At 40.8% G+C, this 25076-nt stretch overlaps 1 protein-coding gene across 1 annotated transcript in view; it reads right to left on the bottom strand.

Annotated features, from left to right (window-relative positions):
* The window catches only part of DNAH8 (dynein axonemal heavy chain 8), a 322160-nt gene that overhangs the window by 73739 nt on the left and 223345 nt on the right, over positions 1 to 25076 (bottom strand). The window contains exons 77-81 of the mRNA XM_065885438.1: positions 24108 to 24360; positions 23818 to 24008; positions 18952 to 19073; positions 15848 to 15966; positions 14080 to 14282 (exon numbers count right to left, since the gene is read on the bottom strand). Coding sequence (XP_065741510.1) covers positions 14080 to 14282; positions 15848 to 15966; positions 18952 to 19073; positions 23818 to 24008; positions 24108 to 24360 — 888 coding nt within the window. The remainder of the gene's footprint in view (positions 1 to 14079; positions 14283 to 15847; positions 15967 to 18951; positions 19074 to 23817; positions 24009 to 24107; positions 24361 to 25076) is intronic.

The raw sequence follows: 25076 nt of genomic DNA, 5'->3' as shown, positions 1-25076 counted from the left end.
TCCAAACTCCGGAACTCCACACTCCAGAGGTCCTCATTTCCACATGCTGCCTCTCCCTTTCCCTTCAGGTCCTAAGCAGAGGCCCCACCCCACTCCTGAATATCACTGCCTAAGCCCCACCCCAAGACCTTTTCTGGCTACATGGATCCTGAGCCTAGGCCACGACACACGCACAAACGTTACCCCCTCCACCCACCTAGGTCCCACCCCACCCGAAACCCCACCCCTGCCTAAGTTCCACCCCCACCTAAACTCTGCACCCATAGCCAAGGCTTCTATATATATATTTTTTCTTTTTTCCCCTTTTAGATTGGGGTTCTGTTTTACCTTGTTGATCACAAAGCTTCTGGCATTTTGGTTTCCAGGCCGGATGTCGGGCCTGAGCTCCTGTGGTGGGACCTCCAAGTCCAAACCGCTGGACTAACAGAGAACCTCAGACCCCAGGGAATACCAATCAGAGTGAGGCCTCCCTGAGGTCCTCATCTCAGCACCAAGACCCAGCTCTATCCAACTGCCTGCAAACTCCAGTGCTGGACGTCTCAGTCCAAACAACAAGTAAGACAGGAATACGGCCCCACCCATCAAAAAAACAGAAATGAAACGACAAAAAAATATGTTACAGATGAAGGAGCAAGGTAAAAACCTACAAGACCAAATAAATGAAGATGAAATAGGCAACCTACCTGAAAACAATTCAGAGTAATAATAGTAAACATGATCCAAAATCTTGCAAACAGAATGGAGAAAATACAAGAAACATTTAACAAGGATCTAGAAGAACTAAAGAGCAAACAAACAGTGATGAACAACACAATTACTGAAATTTAAAATTCTCTAGAAGGAATCAATAGCAGAATAACTGAGGCAGAACGGATAAGTGACCTGGAAGATAGAATGGTGGAATAACTGCCAGGGAGCAGAATAAAGAAAAAAGAATGAAAAGAACTGAGGACAGTCTCAGAGACCTCTGGGACAACATAAAACACACCAACATTCGAATTACAGGGGTCTCAGAAGAAGAAGAGAAAAAGAAAGGGACTGAGAAAATATTTGAAGAGATTATAGTCAAAAACTTCCCTAACATGGGAAAGGAAATAGTTAATCAAGTCCAGGAAGCACAGAGTACCATACAGGATAAACCCAAAGAGAAAAATGCCGAGACACATATTAACCAAACTATCAAAAATTAAATACAGGGGACCTTCAAGATGGTGGAGGAGTAAGATGTGGAGATCACCTTCCTCCCCACAAATACATCAAAAATACATCTATATGTGGAATAACTCCTACAGAAAACATACTGAACACTGGAACCTCAGACTTCCCAAAAGGCAAGAAACTCCCCACGTACCTGGGTTGGGCAAAAGGAAAAAGAAAAAACAGAGACAAGAGAATAGGGATGGGACCTGCACCTCTGGGAGGGAGGTGTGAAGGAGGAAATGTTTCCACATACTAGGAAGACCCTTCACTGGTGGAGACGGGGGATGGGCGGGGGGGGGAGGCTTTGGAGCCACGGAGGACAGTGCAGCAACAGGGGTGCAGAGGGCAAAGCAGAGAGATTCCTGCACAGAGGATCAGTACCAACCAGCACTCACCAGCCTGAGAGGCTTGTCTGCTCACCCACCTGGGCAGGTGTGGGCTGGGAGCTGAGGCTCGGGCTTCCGAGTTCAGAACTGGGGAGAGGACTGGGATTGGATGCATGAACACAGCCTGAAGGGGGCTAGTGCACCACAGCTAACCGGAGGGAGTCCGGGAAAAAGTCTGGAACTGCCTAACAGGCAAGAGAACATTGTTTCAGGGTGCACGAGGAGAGGGGATTCAGAGAACTGCCTAAATGAGCTCCAGAGACGGGAGCAAGCTGCGGCTATCAGTGTGGACACCAGAGATGGGCATGAGACGCTAAGGCTGCTGCTGCAGCCATCAAGAAGCCTGTGTGCAAGCACAGGTCAGTATCGACACCTCCCCTCCCACGAGCCTGTGCAGCCCGCCACTGCCAGGGTCCCATGATCCACGGACAGCTTCCCCGGGAGAACACACAGAGCACCTCAGGCTGTTGCAACGTTATGATGGCCTCTGCCGCCGCAGGCTTACCCCGCATTCTGTACCTCTCCCACCCCCCAGCCTGAGTGAGCCAGAGCTCCCTAATCTGCTGCTACTTTAACCCCGTCCTTTCTGGGCAAGGAACAGATGCCCTCAGGTGACTTACACGCAGAGGCAGGACCAAATCCAAAGCTGAACCCCAGGAACTGTGAGAACAAAGAAGAGTAAGGGAAATTTCGCCCAGCAGCCGAAGGAGTAGCGAGTTAAATCTCCACAATCAATGTGATGTGCCCTGCACCTGTGGAATACCTAAATAGAAAACAAATCATCCCAAAATTCAGGCGGTGGACTTTGGGAGCAACTGTAGACTTGGGGTTTGCTTTCTGCATCTAATTTGTTTCTGGTTTTATATTTATCTTAGCTTAGTATTTAGAGCTTATTACCCTTGGTAGATTTGTTTATTGATTTGGATTTTCTCTTCTGTTTATTTTTTTACATACGTATATGTATATATTTTGCCTTTTCCTCTTTTGTGAATGTGCATGCTTCTTTTTGTGATTTTTGTCTGTATAGCTTTGCTTTTACCATTTCTCCTAGGGTTCTGTCTGTCCCTTTTTTTTTTTAGTATAGCTTTTAGCGCTTGCTATTATTGGAGGGTTTGTTTCTTGGTTTGGTTGCTCTCTTCCTTCTTTTTTTTAATTACTTTTAATTTTTTTATTATTAATAATAATTTTTATTTTAATAACTTTATTTTTTCTTTCTTTCTTCCTTTCCCTTTCATTCTTTCCTTCCTTCCTTCCTTTCTTTCTTTTCTTTCTTCCTTTCTTTTTTTCTTTCTCTCCTTTTACTTCTGAGCCCTGTGGCTGACAGGGTCCTCATGCTCTGGCTGGGTGTCATATCTGAGCCTCTGAGGTGGGAGACCTGAGTTCAGGTAATTGGTCCACCAGAGACCTCCTGGCCCCATGTAATATCAAACGACAAAAGCTCTCCCAGAGATCTCCATCTCAATGCTAAGACCCAGCTCCACTCAATGATTAGCAAGCTACAGTGCTGGATACCCCATGCCAAACAACTAGTAAGACAGGAACACAAGCCCACCCATTAGCACAGAATCTGCCTAAAATCATAATAAGTTCACAGACACCCCAAAACACAACACCAGACATGGTCCTGCCCACCGGAAAGACAAGATCCAGCCTCATCCACCAGAACACAGGCACCAGTCCCCTCCACCAAGAAATCTACACAACCCACTGAACCAACCTTACCCGCTGGGAGCAGACACCAAAAACAATGGGAACTATGAACCTGAAGCTTGGGAAAAGGAGACCCCAAACACAGTAAGTTAAGCAAAATGAGAAGACACAGAAATACACAGCAGATGAAGGAAAAAGGTAAAAACCCACCAGACCAAACAAATGAAGAGGAAATAGACAGTCTACCTGAAAAAGAATTCAGAGTAATGACAGTAAACATGATGCAAAATCTTGCAAATGGAATGGAGAAAACACAAAAACTTTCAACAAGGACCTAGAAGTACTAAAGAGCAAACAAACAATGATGAACAACAAAATAAATGAAATTTAAAACTGTCTAGAAGGAATCAATAGCAGAATAACTGAGGCAGAAGAACGAATAAGTGACCTGGAAGATAAAATAGTGGAAATAACTACCACAGAGCAGAATAAAGAAAAAAGAGTGAAAACAGTTGAGGACAGTCTCAGAGACCTCTGGGACAACATGAAACGCACCAACATTTGAATTATAGGGGTCCAAGAAGAAGAGAAAAAGAAAGGGAATGAGAAAATATTTGAAGACATTTTGGTCAAAAACTTCCCTAATATGGGACAGGAAATAATCAATCCAGTCCAGGAAGCATAGAGTGTCCCATACAGGATAAATCCAAGGAGAAACATGCTGAGACACACTAATCAAACTATCAAAAATTAAATACAAAGAAAAAATATTAAAAGCAACAAGGGAAAAGCAACAAATAACAAACAATAGAATCCCCATAACGTTAACAGCTGATCTTTCAGCAGAAACTCTGCAAGCCAGTAGGGAGTGGCAAGACATATTTAAAGTGATGAAAGGGAAAAACTTACAACCAAGATTACTCTACCCAGCAAGAATCTCATCCAGATTCGATGGAGAAGTCAAAATTTTTACAGATAAGCAAAAGCTAAGAGAATTCAGCACCACCAAACCAGCTCTACAACGAATGCTAAAGGAAGGATCATGAGGATCATGATCAAAGGATCATGAAAGATTACTACAAGCAACTATATGCCAATAAAATGGACAACCTGGAGGAAATGGACAAGTTCTTAGAAAAGCACAACCTTCTGAGACTGAACCAGGAAGAAATAGAAAATATGAACAGACCAATCACAAGCACTGAAATTGAAACTGTGATTAAAAATTTCCAACAAGCAAAAGCCCAGGACCAGATGGCTTCACAGGCAAATTCTATCAAACATTTAGAGAAGAGCTAACACCTATCCTTCTCAAACTATTCCAAAATATAGCAGAGGGAGGAACATGCCCAAACTCATTCTACGAGGCCACCATCACCCTGGTGCCAAAACCAGACAAAGATGTCACAAAAAAAGAAAACTACAGGCCAATAACACTGATGAACATAGATGCAAAAATCCTCAAAACAATCTAGCAAACAGAATCCAACAGCACGTAAAAAGGATCATACACCATGATCATGTGTGGTATATTCCAGGAAGGCAGGGATTCTTCAATATACGCAGATCAATCAACATGATACACCATATTAACAAACTGAAGGATAATAACAATACGATCATCTCAATAGATGGAGAAAAGGCTTTCAACAAAATTCAACACCCATTTATGATAAAAACCCTCTAGAATATAGGCATAGAGGGAACTTATCTCAACATAATAAAGGCCATTTATGACAAACCTACAGCCAACATCGTTCTCAATGGTGAAAAACTGAAACCATTTCCACTGAGATCAGGAACAAGGCAAGGTGTCCCACTCTCACCGCTATTACTCAACATACTTTTGGAAGTTTTAGTCACAGCAATCAGAGAAGAAAAAGAAATAAAAGGAATCCAAATCGGAGAAGTAAAACTGTCACTGTTTGCAGATGACATGATACTATACATAAAGAATCCTAAAGATGCTGCCGGAAAACTACTAGAGCTAATCAATGAATTGGGTAGAGTAGCAGATACAAAACTAATGCACAGAAATCTCTTGCATTCCTATACACTAATAATGAAAAATCTGAAAGAGAAATTATGGTAACACTCCCATTTACCATTGCAACAAAACGAATAAAATACCTAGGAATAAACCTACCTAAGGAAACAAAAGACCTGTATGCAGAAAACTATAAGACACTGATGAAAGAAATTAAAGATGATACAAACAGATGGAGAGATATACCATGTTCCTGGACTGGAAGAATCAACATTGTGAAAATGTCTATACTACCCAAAGCAATCTACAGATTCAATGCAATCCCTATCAAACAACCAATGGCATTTTTCATAGAACTGGAACCAAAAATTTCACAATTTTTATGGAAACACAAAAGACCCCGAATAGCCAAAGCAATCTTGAGAAAGAAAAACAGAGCTGGAGGAATCAGGTTCCCTGACTTCAGAGTATAGTACAAAGCTACAGTAACCAAGATAGAATGGCACTGGCACAAAAACAGAAATATAGATCAATGGAACAGGATAGAAAGCCCAGAGATAAACCCACACACATATGGTCACCTTATCTTTGATAAAGGAGGCAAGAGTATACAATGGAGAAAAGGCAGCCTCTTCAATAAGTAGTGCTGGGAAAACTGGACAGCTACATGTAAAAGAATTAAATTAGAACACTCCCTAACAGCATACATAAAAATAAACTCAAAATTGATTAAAGACCTAATGTAAGGCCAGATACTATCAAACTCTTAGAGGAAAACATAGGCAGAACATTGTATGACCTGAATCACAGCAAGATCCTTTTTGACCCACCTCCTAGAGAAATGGAAATAAAGACAAAAATAAACAAATGGGACCTAATGAAACTTACAAGCTTTTGCACAGCAAAGGAAACCATAAACAAGACCAAAAGACAACCCTCAGAATGGGAGAAAATATTTGCAAATGAAGCAACTGACCAAGGATTAATCTCTAAAATATACAAGCAACTCATGCAGCTCAATATCAGAAAAACAAACAGCCCAACCCAAAAATGGGCAGAAGACCTAAATAGACATTTCTCCAAAGAAGATTTACAGATTGCCAACAAACACATGAAAGGATGCTCAACATCATTAATTATTAGAGAAATGCAAGTCAAAACTACAATGAGCTACCACCTCAAACCAGTCAGAATGGCCATCATCAAAAAATCTACAAAGAATAAATGCTGGAGAGGCTGTGGAGAAAAGGGAACCCTCTTGCACTGTTGGTGGGAATGTAAGTTGATACAGCCACTATGGAGAACAGTATGGAGGTTCCTTAAAAAACTAAAAATAGAACTACCATACGACCCGACAATCCCACTACTGGGCATATACCCTGAGAAAACCATAATTCAAAAAGAGTCACGTGCCAAAATGTTCATTGCAGCTCTATTTACAATAGCCCGGAGATGGAAACAACCTAAGTGTCCATCATCGGATGGATGGATAAAGAAGATGTGGCACATATATACAATGGAATATCACTCAGCCATAAAAAGAAACGAAATTGAGCCATTTGTAATGAGGTGGATGGACCTAGAGTCTGTCATACAGAGTGAAGTCATCAGAAAGAGATAAACAAATACCGTATGCTAACACATATATATGGAATGTAAAAAAAAAAAAAAAAAAAAAAAAAGGGTTCTGATGAACCTAGGGTCAGGATAGGAATAAAGATGAAGATGTTGAGAATGGACTTGAGGATCCGGGGAGGCAGAAGGGTAAGCTGGAACCAAGTGAGAGAGTAACACTGACATATATACACTACCAAATGTAAAATTGACAGCTACTGGGAAGCAGCTGCATAGTGCAGGAAGGTCAGCTTGGTGCTTTGCGACCACCTAGAGAGGTGGGATAAGGAGGGTGGGAGGGAGACACAAAAGTCAGGGTATATGGGGATATACGTGTGCATATAGCTGATTCACTTTGTTATACAGCAGAAACTAACACAACATTGTAAAGCAATTATACTCCAAGAAAGATGTTAAAAAAAAAAAGAAAACAAACAATACTGCAGTGATAAAGTATCCTAGTTCCTCCTAAAGCGATATGCATAACAATATATCTTTGAGTTCTTCTTACAGGAACTAATGCCCCCACCTAAGTGGAGGATGGTAACTTCAGGCTAAGTACATGATTCTTGGAACACCACCCTGTTACCTCACCACTAAGCAATCAGAAGAAAATCCCACACCTTGCAGCCCTCACCCCAAATTTTGCCTTTAAAAACTCTTCTTCAGAAACTATCAGGAAGTTTGGGTCTTTTGAGCATGAGCCTCTCCATACTCCTTGTTTGGTCCTTGCAATAAACCTTTCTCTGCTCCAAACTCCAACATTGCAGTTTGTTTGGCCTCACTGTGCATTGGGCACACAAGCTTGGATTCGACAGCAATTTGTGTTTTAGTTTTACTTATGACATACAGAAGTTTTAAAACTTCATCCAGTCAAACATCTTTTCCTCTGGTTTTGGATTCTGGTATTATGATTAAGAAAATCTTAGCCACCCCAATAGTATCAATATATTCTTTTTTATTCTTTTATAGTTTAAACCATTTAAAACCTTAATCAACCTAGAATGTACTTTAGTTTTATGTGAGGTAAAATCCTTTCTTTCTTTTGAAGTTAACCTGCTATGCCAACAGTGTTTATTGACTAATCCATTTTCCTTCCACTGATTTAAAATGTGAATCTTATCACAGTCTTATCACAAGCTATTGTATATACTAGAGTCTAATTTGGGGCCTTTCATTTTGCTCTATTGATCTGTTTATCTTCTCTGAGCCAGTTGTACACTGATTAAGTTATTGTCATTTGATAAATTTTTAAAAATCTGATTGGGCTTGTTCCACATTATTCTTTTTCCCTTTCAAGCTTTCTTGGCTATTTTTGTCCATTTATTGCTCTGGATGATCGAAGATCCCTCTACTATCCAATTAGGGGAAAAATGCTATTGGAATTTCAATTAGACTTGCATTCCATTTATAGATTAATTTAGAGACTACTGACATCTTTACAATATTGAATCTTTATACTGGGAATGTGGTTTAACTCTCCATTTATTCTAGTCTACTTTCATGTCTCTAAGAAAGTTTTATAGTGTTCTTCTAATAGGTATTTTAAAGATCATTTCTCAGTTTTATTTTTATTGAGAGAGTGAATGGGATTTTTACATTTTATTTTACAAGAATGCTCCATTGATTTTTTAAATATATTTATTTTGTGATTAGCCACCTTACTGAACTATCCTGTTAAGTCTAAGTCTAATAGTTTTCCAGCTGATTCATTTGTGTTCCTTAGTTAGACAATTATGCTATCTGAGAATAATGATGATTTTTGTCCCTCTTTTCCAGTAGTTATATCTTTTATTTATGATTCTTACAATACATTAGCTATATCCTCCACAGCAATACTAAACGAAAGTGGTGATAGCAGACATCTTTATCTTGTTCCTGACTTTAACGGGCATGTCTCTAGTTGTTCACCAAAAAGCATGAAGTTGTTTGAAGTTCATATTCATTGTCATATTATTACAATATTCTTCTATTCCCATTTATTTATTTAGTTAGTTTTGGCTCTGTTGGGTCCTCGTTGCTGCACACAGGCTTTCTCTAGTTGTGGCGAGCAGGGGCTACTCTTCCTTGTGGTGTGTGGGCTTCTCATTGCAGTGGCTTCTTTTGTTGTGGAGCACGGGCTCTAGGCGTGTGGGCTTCAGTAGTTGTGGCTTGTGGGCTCTAGAGTGCAGGCTCAGTAGTTGTGGCACACAGGCTTAGTTGCTCTGCTGCATGTGGGATCTTCCCAGAGCAGGGCTCAAACCCATGTCCCCTAACCACTGCACCACCAGGGAAGTCCCTATTCCCATTTTTTAAAAACCGAATATGAATGTTGAATTTTTATAAAATGCCTTTTTAGCATTTATCGAGGTAATAATATGATAACTTAAGGAAAAGTCATTCACTTACTCCTGTGATGAGATTTCTTAATACTGTATCTTTCTCAGATTTGTCTATGCATCCTACTTGGTCAAGGCACATTATTAATTTCTGCATGTTATTTTAATGTTTTGCAGAATTCTTCCTGCTTGCATTTTGGTTAAGGTCCTTACATTTATATTGATAAGTAGGATCAATCTGTGGTTTTCTTTCTTTTATACAGTGACTATCTTGGTCTGTTTTTGATACCAGGATAATGCTATTCCCTTAAAATAAAGAGGAAAATATATCCTCTTTTTTTTTTTTTTTTTTTTGCGGTACGTGGGCCTGTCACTGTTGGTGGCCTCTCCCATTGCAGAGCACAGGCTCCGGATGCACAGGCTCAGTGGCCATGGCTCATGGGCCCAGCCACTCCGCAGCATATGGGATCTTCTCAGACCAGGGCACAAACCCACGTTCCCTGCATTGGCAGGCGGACTGTCAACCATTGCGCCACCACGGAAGCCCCAATATATCCTCTTTTTATGTGTTATGGAATGGAATATAGCAGTCAAAGTTTTAAAGGACTTAGCAAAAAAATCATCCAAGCCCAGTGTCTTTGCTGAGGTAATAATTTTAAAACTTCTAATTTTTTTCATCTTGATTATTCATCTATTCAGGTTTTTCAACCTTTTTTGAGAAAATTTTGTAAATTTATATTTTTCTACAAATGTCCATTTTAATGAGGTTTTAAAACTTTATTACTGTAATTATATACCATTATATTATTTAACTATTTTCATCTGTATACTTTGTTATACCTATTTTCTCATTCCTACTTTTATATATTTGTGGGCTTATATTTTATATTTGTTTGTCCTTTTTCATTCAAGTTTGGATTCTATTTTCAAATCCATCCTTCCTTGGGACCCCTTTCTCCTTCACCCAAGCTCCTAGTAGGATTTTCTAATGCTAAATCCATCTGTTTTCTCCCTCTTTCCCAGGCACCCAGTGTTTTTGTGCAGACTTTATCTTCTCTGAATCACTCACCACAGAGCCTGACAGGTTCCACAGTGAGAAGTTTCCTTCTTCTCTTTCCTACGAAAACCTGTTTGATTTGGTCCCATCCCTCAAATTGCTGTCAGGTAACTGTTGAATTCATCCACTAAAGGCAGTGAGAGGGAATAAAAGAGAAAGACCACTGAAGTGGGATTTCGAAGCCCAGGGATTAAGTCCTGAATCAGACGTGTCACCAACTAGCTCTCTGGCCTTATCTCCAGACCTTACTTTCCCCAGCTGTAAAATAAGGTACTTGGATTTCAGGATTTCCAGAAGCCTATTCACCTTGAGAATTCTATGATTATCTATTATCCAGTTCTCCAAATGAAATGTTTCTAGTGGAGATGAGATTAATATGTCGTTCTGTCTACATAATGCCTTCATTTCCACAGCTATCTGGGGGATTTTTTAAGCCAAAGCAGTGAACAGCATGATGCTTCCTAACATTCCTTAAAAATGAGCAAAGAGTTCTTTATAAAATTCACTGGATCCTTCGGTGTCAAAATTAAATCTACTGTGTTTCCTAACAAGGCAACCAATAGAAGCTTGAACAACTTCTGGAAAAACTAAAGTAGTACCAAGAAATGGAATCACCAAATTGCCAAGCAAAGCAGTATGATAACATATAATAATATGAGGTGATATCACCATTCAGGCCTTCTGTATTTATTTAAAGTTATAGTTATAATTTCTCCCAAAGGAGACCTTGAGTTAATTTCTTAGTTCTGTTCTTAAACCCTTGTCCTAGACAACAGCATTATTTTGAGGTAAACTTGAAAGGGTAACTCTAGTGGGAACTGCCCTTCTTCTAGGAACAGTATCCCATTTTAAGAAATGCCCTCCATGCTAGCTCCATATATGTGGTTCTTGCTATGGACCCATTTACAAAGCAGCAGTTCACTGATTGGCCCAGAAAGGAGACATGACCAAAGCAAAACCAATGAACTTCTTCCTTGGATATTTGGACCTGGGACCAAGAGTAATGGAAATTTCCCTGGTGAAACCAAGCAGGACCCCATGGGGCCATCCCAGGTACAAAAGCCCCTCTGTGTTCCCTGTTTTTTGAAAAATGCTTTAGTCTCATAGGCCTTCCCTGAGTTCCAAAGCACAGGGGAAGTGAGGGATACAGAAACAAAGGAAAAGCAGTTAAGCAAGAAAAGTGATGACAGATTAAACGACAGTCAGTGATAAAACAAAGTCCTAGGTCCTCCTCAAGGAATATACATAACAATCTGATGCATACCTTTGAGTTATTAGGAAGAAACTAAGACCCCCATCCAGATGGAGGATGGTGACTACATGAAGACCACAAGCACGGAGACCCCAGACTGGCTGGAACCAGAGGTTGACAATTAAGATTTCCGAAACACCACCCTGTTACCTCACTATCAACCAATCAGAAGAAAGTCATGCATCCTGCAGCTCTCACTCCAAATGTCACCTTTAAAAACCCTTCCCTGAAAGCCTTTTGAGCATGAACTGCCTATTCTCCTTATTTGGAACCTGCAATAAACACTGTACTTTCCTTCACCACAACCTGGGTCAGTAAGTTGGCTTTGCTGCGTGGCAGGTGCGTGGACCCAAGTTTGGGTTCGGTAACACTGGGAGTGCTGAACACACTGAACATGTAGGTCGTGAAGCTCATGAGCCAACAGAAGCCATGAGTTCTGTCACATGGAGTTCGGTTGTGGCAAGACAGAAAAAAAGGGATCTATATGCAGAGAGAAGTGGGGCATAGAAGCAACTGGACAAAGATCCATGGAGGAGTCGATCTCAAAGAGATTTGCTAACTCCAAGGCTACGAGAGAAGCACCATTCTTAGACTAATGCAGATGACTGGCATGCTGCAGTGAATGTCAGAGCAAAACACCCTACTTTAAAGGTGGTTAATGAGACTTAACCATGAGTACTTGCCAACAGAACGTGGGAGCTCTCTGCATTGGGTGTCAGTGTTCAGACAGAAGAAAGAGGCCATTCAAATATGGATCCATATAGAACATAGAACAGTGTGGTGCCAATGAACAGAGCAAAGTCAGATGAGAAAAGAGGGGTGAACACAGACCATGCTACCATAAGCTAACAGTTTACAGGAACTTCTTAGTGAAGAGGGACATGTGGAAACTATTTAAAGATGACTAAATTAATTTTGTATCATGTTTACATTAACTAGATAATAAGTTCAAGGTTTTATTTCATAGAGTAGATTTAGGGATTCATAATCAATCACTTTGATAATCTTTATAAAGACATAAATGAATTAACCCTACAAGGTATACTTATAATGAGCTGAACCTGGATGATCCCAAATGGCAATTCCAACAACATTCAGATTTTTAGCACATTAAGAATAAACCACGCAATTCTATCAAACATTGAGAAAAGAGCTAACACCTATCCTTCTCAAATTCTTCCAAAATACAGCAAAGGGAGGAACACTCCCAAACTCATTCTACGAGGCCACCATCACCCTGATACCAAAACCAGACAAAGATGTCACAAAAAAGGAAAACTACAGGCCAATATCACTGATGAACATAAGTGCAAAACTCCTCAACACAATACTAGCAAACAGAATCCAACAGCACATTAAAAGGATCATACACCATGACCAAGTGGGATTTATCCCAGGAATGCAAGGATTCTTCAATATATGCAAATCAATCAATGTGATACACCACATTAACAAATTGAAGGGGAAAAACCATATGATCATCTCAATAGATGCAGAAAAAGCTTTCAACAAAATTCACCACCCATTTATGATAAAAACCATCCAGAAAGTGGGCATAGAGGGAACCTGCCTCAGCATAATAAAGGCCGTATATGACAAACCCACAGCAAACATCGTTCTCAATGGTGAAAAACTGAAAGCTTATCCTCTAAGATCAGGAACAAGACAAAGTTGCCCACTCTCACCACTATTATTCAACATAGTTTTGGAAGTCCTAGCCACAGCAATCAGAGAAGAAAAAGAAATAAAAGGAATACAAATCAGAAAAGAAGAAGTAAAGCTGTCACTGTTTGCAGATACATAGAGAATCCTAAAGATGCTACCAGAAAACTACTAGAGCTTATCAATGAGTTTGGTAAAGTAGCAGGATACAAAATTAATGCACAGAAATCTCTTGCATTCCTATACACTAATGATGAAAAATCTGAAAGAGAAATGAATGATACACTCCCATTTACCACTGCAACAAAAAGAATAAAATACCTAGGTATAAACCTGCCTAAGGAGACAAAAGACCTGTATGCAGAAAACTACAAGACACTGTTGAAAGAAATTAAAGATGATACAAACAGATGGAGAGATATACCATGCAGACGTAGAGAATGGACTTGAAGACATGGGGAGGGGGAAGGGTAAACTGGGACAAAGTGAAAGAGTGGCATGGACATATATGCACTACCAAATGTAAAATAGATAGCTAGTGGGAAGCAGCCACATAGCACAGGGAGATCAGCTCGGTGCTTTGTGTCCACCTAGAGGAGGGGGATAGGGAGGGTGGGAGGGAGACGCAAGAGGGAGGAGACTATGGGGATGTATGTACATGTATAGCTGATTCACAGCAGAAACTAACACACCATTGTAAAGCAATTATACTCCAATAAAGATGTTAAAAAAAATCACTATATGGTAAATGAGTGTGTTCCTCTCTGCACAAAGATATCTATATCACACACTCCAGGAGATCTGAAAGGAGAGGAAAGAAGGAGTTTAATAGTTTTCTAATATTTATGAATTTTATCAATCTACTTATAAGAATAAGCTCTAAAATTATGAAAGGCAAAATTTGAGGCAACAATATGGAGGTTTTGCTAAATTTCATAGGTTGCTGATCATACCCAGCTTCAGTTTCTTGGCCAATGCGTCAACTTGAATTGTGGGATCAGATCCCATGGACAGAAAACATATCAGAGGTGTTCGTGTATCACTTTCTTCCCAAGTTTTCTCCAGATTTAAGATAACTGGTTCTGTGTACTTTTCCTCCAAAGAATCTGCAATATACTTTCTTGCTTGAAAAACAGTGCGGTCTGGGCACCAAGACCTAGAAATGCACACGTTAGAGGAAATAAATTCAGGTTTTAAAAATTCTATCTAATGCTAAGCACATAAAGAACACACAGTTAGTTAGGATAGTGAGCTAATCCTCCTTTATGCAGATATGTGTAAGATGGATGGCAATGTTTTCTATCCTTGGATGAATGCAAGTTTATTCATGTAGTTTTGATGCTAGGCATTGGCAAGGAGTAGGTCACGGCCAGTTCTGTTGCTAATCTAGAAGGGAACTTAGAAGTCAACTGATCCAAACGTGTCATTTTCAGAGGAAGCGGCAACTACTCTGAAGCTTTAGTTATTTTCGTTTTAAAACACATCAGTGATTATCCCTAGTAACTAAGCTATCAGCTTCAGGGAAGCAATTCCTCATTCAAACTAATACACAGGAGCACATTCATTCTTTGACAAATATTTATGGAGTGAATACTATACATCACGCCCTGCTCTTGATGCCAGGGACTCAGCAGGTATGCAAGGGGAGGTGTCCTCTGCCAGGTCCAGTACATGATGGGGGCTGGCCTGCTGCATACTCGAGGTTCTACAGCCTTCAGAGGGAGATAATATGTCAACGGTGTTAGAAGTAGCTTGATCAGCAAGCATTTATTTAATACCCTCTGTGTAGACTACACTGTAGCAGGTTCTGCACACAATGACACATTAAATAAATGTCATTTGATATTTTTAGATCACAGACAAACTCTATGGATTCTTCTTTGTTAGTAGATTGCATTATTCATTTGAAATAGATTCAATTTTAAAATGATGGATATAAGACACATCTCTTCTAATAAAATAAAAACAAATAGCCATTTTGCAGTCTGCAGGTCCTGAGGTCATCACTGCTGACAGCTCTGATCACTCTCAAAGAGTGACAACAACCAGGAAACAACTTTTCTAAGAAAACCCAGGGGTATAACATTAGGAAAGACAAAAACAACTCTGACATAATCCGACATCTTTTTGTTATTCTTTTGGTGGTTTCATCTCCCCCCAACTCTACCCTTCTGTGTTGCCCACCACACACACACACCCCGCCACACACACACACACACACACACACATCTTCCAATATAGAATCCTTCTTTGAGCTACTGCATGTTGAGAAAACATGAAAAGTGAGAAAGAAAAGGAAGAATATTCTTCCTCAACATCACTTTCAAACTTTTGCTTCCATTTTAACAGCCAAAACAGCATTTATATGTTTCAATAGCACAATATTCTTGGTTTTAGCTTAAAAACTAATTGCCTTGTAACTCTGTGAGATCTATTCTTTTACAGAAGTAAATTCAACAATAAATGATTCACTCAATGGTAAATGATGACCAAAGGGAATAGTACAAACATTTTTCATACGTGTTCTGCTAAAAGCACTATCATTAACATGTTATCAAAATATACCTTTCACCATTTTATTTGCCATCCCAGACTTCAGTTGGGAAGCACATACATCTATCACAGTAACTACTGGCACATAGTGAAGTAAGCTCACTGAGGTGGGATCTGTAATTTGACACTATAAAGTGATGCTCCAGGTCTGATAATACCTATTCTCACCTGATAAGTAAAAGCTTGTGGCAGGTATCTAGTGAGTCATTATATCCATCAGGGATGATTTCCTCCTCTGGAGCATCTTTATCAAACCAGATTTTCCATCCCTTCTCATTACGAGATATCTAAAATAAATAAGCTGATTAGTGAGCCCCAGGAATATATGCAACTAAATTTGAATAACCTGAGAAGGCCATTCTTTATAGGCAGCTAATTTCTTAAACATAACCACACAGTTTACATTTTTCTTCAGAACCAGTGACTCAGATAGATTGGATATTATGATTCCCTTTCAGTTTTTCCATTGCTCTTCTACATTATTTGCTAAAATTAGGACTATGTATCAATTACGCTAAACGACTGGGCAGGAAAAACATAGACCAGGGTTTCTCAACCTCCACACTATGGGCATTTAGGGCCAGATTAATTTAGTGTTGAGAGAGGCTGTCCCGTGCATTTTACGTTGTTTAGTGGCATCCCTGGCTCTATCCACTAGTCACCAGGAGCACCTCTGCCCCTGATTTGTGGCAATAAAAAAGGTCTCCAGAATTGTCAATGCACTCTGGGGTGTGGCCCTTGGATGAGAACCACTGACACAGACCACTTTGATACCCAAACCTCTACATGTGGCCCTCTACTTAAACTAGTGATAGATGACAAAATCAAAACTTTTATTTTCCTAGTCATCCCCCCACCTTGAGACCTTAAACCTAAGAATGGATGAAGTCTCTCCAAGAGCTGGTCTCAAACACCTGTTCTTTCAGAAGCATGGAAAGAACCACAGGTTTTCAGAGGTATTAAAGGATGCTCCCTGAAGTCCAAGTGCTGTCAAAACTAATTACAGAAACTATAGATCGGTGAGCCTGACGCTGCTCCTCAGCAACAATCAGGCTGGATTATTTAGACAGTGTCTGAAGCATGTTTTAAAAGCCATGGCAAGCACTAATAGCAAATATTTATATAGCAGATACTACGTGCCAGACCCAAGGACTGTACTTTTACTTCTATTATCCCCACTTTTTACTGAGGCACAGAGAGGTTAAATAACTGCCCAAAGTCCACACCATACAAGCAATTCATCATCTAGGATACAGACAGGGTGCAAGTTAATAACAAAACAATTGCTCTGTAAATCAGTTGCTCCAACTTTGTCCCTGGGATGCTAAAAGATGGAGGAGAATTTCTGAAATGTTTCACAGCTGCCATCTTTCTCTGAAGATTGCAGTGGCTCTCCCTAGTTGGCTGCTGCCAAAAGAATCTGCCTGGCACAGGGCTTGGACGGCCTGGGTGCTGCTGTAGCCCCACCCTACTGCACTGGCACCTGTGCTCTGCTACCCAGAGCACCCCCTGCAGGTCTCCTCCACACTGGCTGCTAAAGAGAAGGAGTTCCAAGAAGAAACGGGGTGCGTATTCTCAACCTACTGGCCTTCCATCTGCTAATTTTGACTCTACCATATAAAGCTTTCAGGGCGAGCTGCATCTGTGATAGGATAACTCCCAGCCCCTTGCTCCTGCATTTCCCATTTCTGGCCCTTGCTGCTAGCAAAGCCACCTCCAGGTGTTAAACAGTTTGGCCCGGGATGCCAAGGCAGGGCAGCTGCTCTTTGAGGCTATTTTTGTTTCAATTTCTGACACCCACTCAGCTAGGAGATTGATCTCCTGTTTCCTCCCCCCACTCCCACAGACAGGCCAAACTCTTGGCCATCTGATGGCAGGTCGCCCTGATGGCAAACTTCTGCAAGTTTGTGGAGAACAACTCTTCCTCTTCCCTTCTGGCCCATCCAATGGTGTAAAAGAAGTTGGACAGAAATAACTCATGGTGTCATGGGCATGGGCTCAAATTACAGCTTTACCATTTATGGGCTATGTGGCCTTGGGCAAGTGCTTAACCTCTTTGAGTCTCAGTTATCTCATCTATAAATCGTGTCAATAATACTTCCCTTGCACAGTTATTATTGTTGCAAAGTACCTACCCATAGTAAGCAGTAGTAGCCACCAGATTCTACACCAAGGGTACTTAAAATCTAACTGACCGAGGCAAATGATACTGTATATCCTTATATTAATATAACCCGTCAGCAGAGGGGTGATTTTTTCCAGTGGTACTTGAAGGCTGCCTTTACCCAGTCTCGGACCAGACCCGGACCACTTTTTTTTTTTTTCAAAGTATTTGTTTGGACTTGGAAGACTCAGCTGTAGCTGTAGTACAAAACAAAGCTTACTGTCCACCACAGATATAGTCCAGGGACTTTATCCAGTTGACTCTGACCCAACCATGGTGAATGGGTAAAGAATACATAATGTTCCAGAAGTACCCCTAAACAGACACACCTAGTGTACTCTTGGGTGGGGGATAGGATGTTTGTGGAGGGGAGGGAATCACATGGTGACAGTGCGAGGCTTCTGCCATCCTCAGCCTAGGGATAAGGCTACCAATCACTCACTTTGTCCATCACCAGCAACCGTAAAAAAGATGATTATCAGCATTTGACACTGGGAAACTGCAGGCCCTCCACTGGTGACACACAGTCGTAACCAACAGACCTCAGTAATAAACAACTGTCTTTATTCTGAGTTGCATAATTGTTTTCCGGTGAGAGTTGAATCAACAACTAATCCACAAGAACCAATTTACATTTTCAGATAAGAAAAACAGGTAAACTGGGGTCTGTTTCACCATTATAACTTCACTATTTTATAAATATTTTCACCACTGAAATGACTGATTTTTTATAAAAGGACCTCAACCTCTTCACTTGCCTCAAATTCAAATTTGCTCAAATTATTTAATCATAGGCAGTAAAAACATGGAGTCTACAATAAAAGGGTCCACCCACCCAGAATAAAAGGGTTCTGATTCTGACAGCAACTCAAGCAGGTTATAAGTGACCCATGCCCACCACACAGAAGTAAAGACAGTTGCCTGCACCTGTGAAAAGATTCCTTGGGATATCCTTCTGTCCACCGCCCCCAACCCCCCAGGAGAGCCACAGCGCCTTAAAGTGTGTTGACTCCTCTGGGTGAAGGGTTTGTCACCAGGAGGCCCCAGTTTAAATGGCCCAGGTGTGTTTGGGTTTACAGATCTGTACTTTTGTCCAGCCCTTTATTACCTGGTTCATAATTTCTGCAAATTGCGGAAGTTTACTCAGTTCCACAAGATTCAGCCAGGTCATATCAAGGATCCAGCGAAACGGTTTGGGAGGGCAGGCTTTCAGATCTAGAGCTGCTCCCCCTGTGGAAAGGCATCAGTGGGAATCAGGTCAGCTTGTGCTCTATTTTTTAGAAATTTATTTTCCAAATAATAAAAAACGAGATAACCATATCACACACAAAAATGGGAAAATTCGAAAATAATCACGTTATAGAAAATGTGGTTACCTTTTTTTGGTACAGTTCCTTCAAGTGTTAGTGATTTATACCATCTTATACAGATAGCAACTCCCTGTCATTTTTCCCTGCAAAGAATTTTTCTCAGGTGGTTGCAGATGTTTGCCTTTTTATTGTTTTTTAACTATCTGAAATTTATAATTTTGATATCAATGAATCAGTTGATCTTTTCATGTGTGATTTTAAAAGTCATTTCTTAGTCATCACTCCTCCAGAAGTTTGATATTCAATACTACTGAAATATTTTTTATCAGGTCAAAAAGACGGATAAATGGATAGACGAAGGGATGGAGGGAAAGAGGAAGAGAGGAGTATAATACATCTGTGGGTTTTTAAGGTTTTTAAGGGGGTAATTCATGTTCAAATCATTTATTCATTCGTTTATTCAACAAACATTCACTGAGCCACCTCTATGTATCCGGCATATTCCAGGCACTGGGGATAAAGCAGAGGAAACCCAACAGGGCTCCTGCTCTCACGGAGTCGAGTGGAGAATGTGAGTGATAGCACTGGATTGTACTTTGAAGCAAATCACAAGTCAAATGAGCACATTCAGTGTGACAATCTCCACCAAGATGTGTGATTATATCTGCACTTTCAAAATTCCTCTATTGCATGTCTTTAGCAATGTTTTATCATAATAATTCCAGCTCTGTTGTTTAATTCAGATGTATGCCAAACAGTGGTTCTTGAACTTTTAAATTCTATAACCCTCCTGAAGAACTCATCAAATCCCTCCACTTCACTTATCAACCCGGGGACAAAAACAGGGGAGCTGGCGGGTGGAGGGGACTACAGGTCTCTGCTCTCCCCTCCAGCATCTTCCTGAGAAGGTGAATGAGCTGAAGTACTCCTTTCGTGTAAATCCCTTTGCTCCACCGTGGAGTCAGGGGCTCTGAGTGCCACAACACCTTTAGAACCTGTAAACCTTCCTCCCACATGCCCCCACCCCCCGCAGCGACCAGGTGAAAAGACCTTATTCTAGCACCATTTCTGCTAACACTGAGTTTACCATAGGAGAAGCAAGCCCTAGAGTAAGTCACCTGCAGATTTAAGGGATTCTCTCCTCTAACACAGAGGTAGATGCGTACCTTTTCTTCTTGATTGTTTCCCCCTCACAGTGATTTCATGTAAACATATACCTCAAAGACATCAGGAGAAGATATTTAAGCTACATCAGTGTTTCCAACGTATCATGCACCTAAACTAACCCAGAACAATCGCAGCCCATCCCGTTCCCCCAAATATCCTGGCTCTGCCACTTGCTAGCTGCATAAACTTGGACAAAAACTCAGTTTCTCTCAGTTCTCTCTTCTGCCAAATGAGCGTAATAATAGAATCCATCAGATTGATTGCTGTGAAGATTAAAGAAATGAATGTATGTAGAAAGCCAACAATAGTCATGGCCCAGAGTAAGAGCTACGTAATCATTAGCTGTTATTTTGACACTAACTCTCTGTCTTGGAAGGCTCAGGTCCAATCCAACCTGGAAGGCAAGAGAATACCCTCTAATGTGTCTTTCTGTACATGGTTTACAATAAAAGAAAGATGATATTTTTCTAGAATAATCAGGCAGGGGAAACAGGTATATCCATTACGCTACAGTGCAGGATTGCCCCTGGTATCTATTTCATTTTTCAAAGTGTTCTGACATTCTCGGTTGAAGAAGAAAGTCAAAGGCACCTTCCAAATATTGCAGAAAACTAGTAGGAATTAACACAAAGGGAAATCAAACATTTCTGCTATGACAAATAAGTCTTTCTTCTTTCCCCCTTAAGTACTGAGTTCAAAATGATAAAAAATATCAATGATCTAAGGGCCATATTTGTTAACTTTGTAAAAAAACATTAAAAACAAAGTCCTACCATCTTTTTTTTTTTTTTAGAATTGTTTAAAATGTGGACCATTTTTAAAGTCTTTATTGAATTCGTTACAATATTCTGTTTTATGTTTTGGTTTTTTGGCCGGGACGCATATGGGATCCTAGCTCCCCGACCAGGGATCAAACCTGCACCCCCTGTATTGGAAGGTGAAGTCTTAACCACTGGACCACCCCAGGGGAGTCCCAAGGCCTACCATCTTTTAAAAAAATAATTTGGTCAAGCTGTAAGCCAGTTCAAAACGAATACAAACTGTACAATAAACCAGTTTTGATTTTTTTGAAAACTCTTTTACTGTGCGTGACAGTGCTGACTGTACTGACAACCCACCTATCATAAAATCCCAAATTCATCTTCTAAAGCACTGCTCATGCTACTTCCCTGCTCATAAAACATTCGATGGCTCTCTATCGCCAACTTAATTAAATCCAAACTCCTCTCACTGACTCTTCTGATCCTATACAATCCAGTTCTCCCTGACTCCAGTTTCATGAAATGGAGTCACAGATGTGCTCTAACCACAGTTCAGATGTGCAGCCTTCTTTATTTTTCTGTGACAAATCAAATCCTCCTCACAAATTCCCTCCCCACTGTGTTGCTGCGTTTCTTGGTCTCCTCTGATTTAAAGACTTTCGAAGAATCCAGTCTCTTTCAGGGAATAGCTCTGGCTTGGCTGGGTGTGCTGGGTAGGGAGAGGTGAGGTGGGGTGGGTTTGTGTCTAGATGGGGAGGATGCCTCAGATCTACATGCTGCCTTAGGCTTCACTTGTCCCAGTCACAGGCTGGGATCCTCTGAGCCACGACAAATCCTGTCTGACCTATGGGGGCATTAGGCTGCAGTCCACAGAGGCTGGTACTTTGTCGCTAGTTATAAAAGTCCCCCTGTCCTGCAACTTCTTGGTTTGAACCCCAGACCCTCGCTGTGCACCAGCCCTCTCCGCATTTCCACAACCACACTCCCGCCTGCCAAACCTTAGTCTTATCCATCTATCCACTACCCTCCACCGATGCTGTGATGCAGCTTCCATGTTGGATGTGGCTCTGGGGCACTTCCCTGCTCTCTTTGAATTTCGATGTGGCCATGCATCTTACTTTGGCTAATGAGATATGAGCGTGACGTGTGTCACTTGTGGGGTAACCTTTAAGAGCCAGCACACAATTTGCCACACCCTGTCCCTCTTCCATAGTAATTATGGAAGCAATTTGGACTCCTGGGCGACCATGACAAGCGTGTCAGATAGAGAGTAAAGGAGAAGTATACTTTTGTTATGCTGAAATTTGAGGATTGTTTTTATGGCCACAAAACCTGGCCTATCCTGACTAAAACTAGGTCCCAAAATCACATGCATTATGCCCCCACTCTGACACTTCTCAAAGTAGCTCTTCTTTCAACCATCCAGACCAGAAATCTTTGCACAGAGCAGAAATCTTAGACTCATTTCTGACCCTCTCTTGGCTCTCACACCCAGTCCTTTGTCATTTTACTTTCATGATCTCTCATATTTGTGTCTTCCTTTATATTCCCATTGTCTTCACCCTAGGATGGGAATGCATTTCCTGTGGTTGGGAAGCTTATAACAGACTCCCTTAAAGCACTTTTCTCGAATCCTACACACGTCTGCCAGAGTAACCTTCCTAAAGAACAATAAAAGGATCACATCACTACCTTACACAACTCCTTATTTCTTATCAGATCAAGAAATCCTTCCTCTAGGAACCAAGGCTCACCAATGTACATACTCCACGCATTTCTTTTTCCATGCTGTTCTGTCTTAGCATGGAAGTTTTCTTCATTTCTACCTATCATCCATGGTCCATTTCAAATGTCACTTTCTTCTTTTGGGGGAGAAGGGCTGCCAGAAGATGATTTATTAAACTACTTATAAAGATAAAAAAAAAATAAGAAAAAGATTGGACTATTTTCCCCAGGTATCAAATAACCTGAAAAATTCCTGGCTTAACCTGCAAAGGCATATTTTCCAAGGAGCTTTTCTTGATCTCACCAACCACGTGTAATCTCTCCTTCCTTTTAGATATAACACTTTGTTTTTAGCTCTCTTATAACACAGGTTATTCTGCCTTATTTTGCAGGGTTTTTTTCAATTATCTTTATTTGAACTATGAGACTTTTATTTCTTTTAAAGCAATGTCTGTTTTTTCCTTGTATCGCAAACACCAGTATGGCAGGTTTGCATAGTATATGCTCAATAAATACTTGTTTAACTGAATTGAATGAAAATACCACTCTTTTGTCTCCTTAATTATACTTTTAACATGGAGATAAGCAATGAGCCGGGCTCTCTTCAAATATAAAATACAAGTGTGCTTTTTGTTACAGTCTTAAACGTCATTATAACCCCTTGCTTAAGGAATTGGTCTCTTGCCGTAGTAGAAAGATCATCACCCGAATCACTATTCTCCCCTTTGGCATTTGGGTCTCCTATTCATAAGCAACAATGCTCAAACTTAATTTAATTACATAACTAAAAACTGCAGAGTTAACACGGACCTGAAATCAATCATCTTGAGTAACCAGAATGAAATGAATGGAAATCGGAGGGGGAGGTGGGGGAAGAGGTATACAGAAAGAACTTCCCTTCCATTAGAACTTAATTCCTCCGGGTATTCCAAGAAGGGGTCTACAGGACATCAAAGAGCATACCTAAAGCAATCTCCTTTACATAGCACATCCATATCCCACACCCTTCACCTTTAACGAGAGCCTGAAACTCTCTGTGCTGTACTTTCCCTCTCTGAAGATCGATTTTTAAGGTCATGAGGAGTACAAAGAGGAACTTGTGATTCTCGTACAAGCCTCTGACAGAATATGTAAAAACTTCGTATGTCAGATACTCAATAATATTTGTAATTCTCTTTTGAGGCAGCGGAGACTTCTCAGACCTGCAATATGTTTTAAAAATCAAAGAGGTAAAAATCCATTTCTAAGAGAGTAGGTAGGAATACACACAAAATTTGGGGGGCAAGGTAGTGAGGCCCCACCTGGCCATGGACTGGTCAAATAACTTCAAGAACTGGGCCAGCGAGGTCTGGTACATGATGTTGACCATGCTCATCTCTGTGATGAGAAAGTAGAGGATGCTGCCTCGGGTGGCCACGGGCCGGAACTCCTCCTGGGCCGTGTTAATCTTGATCTCTGTTTCCGCGGCCACGTGTAGTTTTTCACTTACTTCAGCTGCTGTCTGCTTGGTGGTGTGGAGGACACCGATGAGAGATTCGTCATCTACCAAGGAACCTAAAAACCAAACAGGAAAGCTGTGGAACACAAGACGGGAAAGCCGCGAAACGAGATGCATCGCTTCTGAAATCACCGCATTAATTTTCAACTTGACTTCTTCAAAGCCCACAGGATGGGCAGAATCTTAAGACATGAGAGGCTTCCAGTCTAACCAGGCATCCGATGCCTGAATCCGTTCTAAACATTCCTGCCTAGGGTTTGTCCCCCACTCTGCCTGAAAATCTGCAAAAGGCAATTCTCAAGGCAGCCCACAAATCTGGTCTTCAAATGTCTGAAGAAAATTCACATCTCCCTCCAGTCCCAGTGGTTTCAGCTGTTCCTATGACATGGCTTTCACCTCCATTATCATCTTGATGGTTCCCCTCACAGTATCACAGCCTTTTCCTTCCCACTTGTCTCGCAGTGTGAGTTACACACCAGCTTACAGGTGAATCGTACTTTCTCTACTCCTGCTTTAGTTCAACAGTCCTTGACATTGAGAGCTCTGGTCCTTCTATGTCTCTAACGAGTTAGGAGATAGTGGAAGTGTCTAACCAGGAAGAAAAATCCTCATTTTATTTTTAGTTTTACTCTTCATTATTGTTTTTAACAGACATAACATGTCTATGACGATAAACACAGAAATAAAAATATCTCAATTTTAAGGGCTTCCCTGGTGGACAGTGGTTGAGAGTCCGCCTGCCGATGCAGGGGACACGGGTTTGTGCCCCGGT

The sequence above is a fragment of the Phocoena phocoena genome, chromosome 10 (assembly GCF_963924675.1).
Source record: "Phocoena phocoena chromosome 10, mPhoPho1.1, whole genome shotgun sequence".
NCBI classification, from domain to species: domain Eukaryota; kingdom Metazoa; phylum Chordata; class Mammalia; order Artiodactyla; family Phocoenidae; genus Phocoena; species Phocoena phocoena.
The sequence above is the reverse complement of the archived record's forward strand: the minus strand, read 5'-3'. Positions and strand labels throughout refer to the sequence as shown.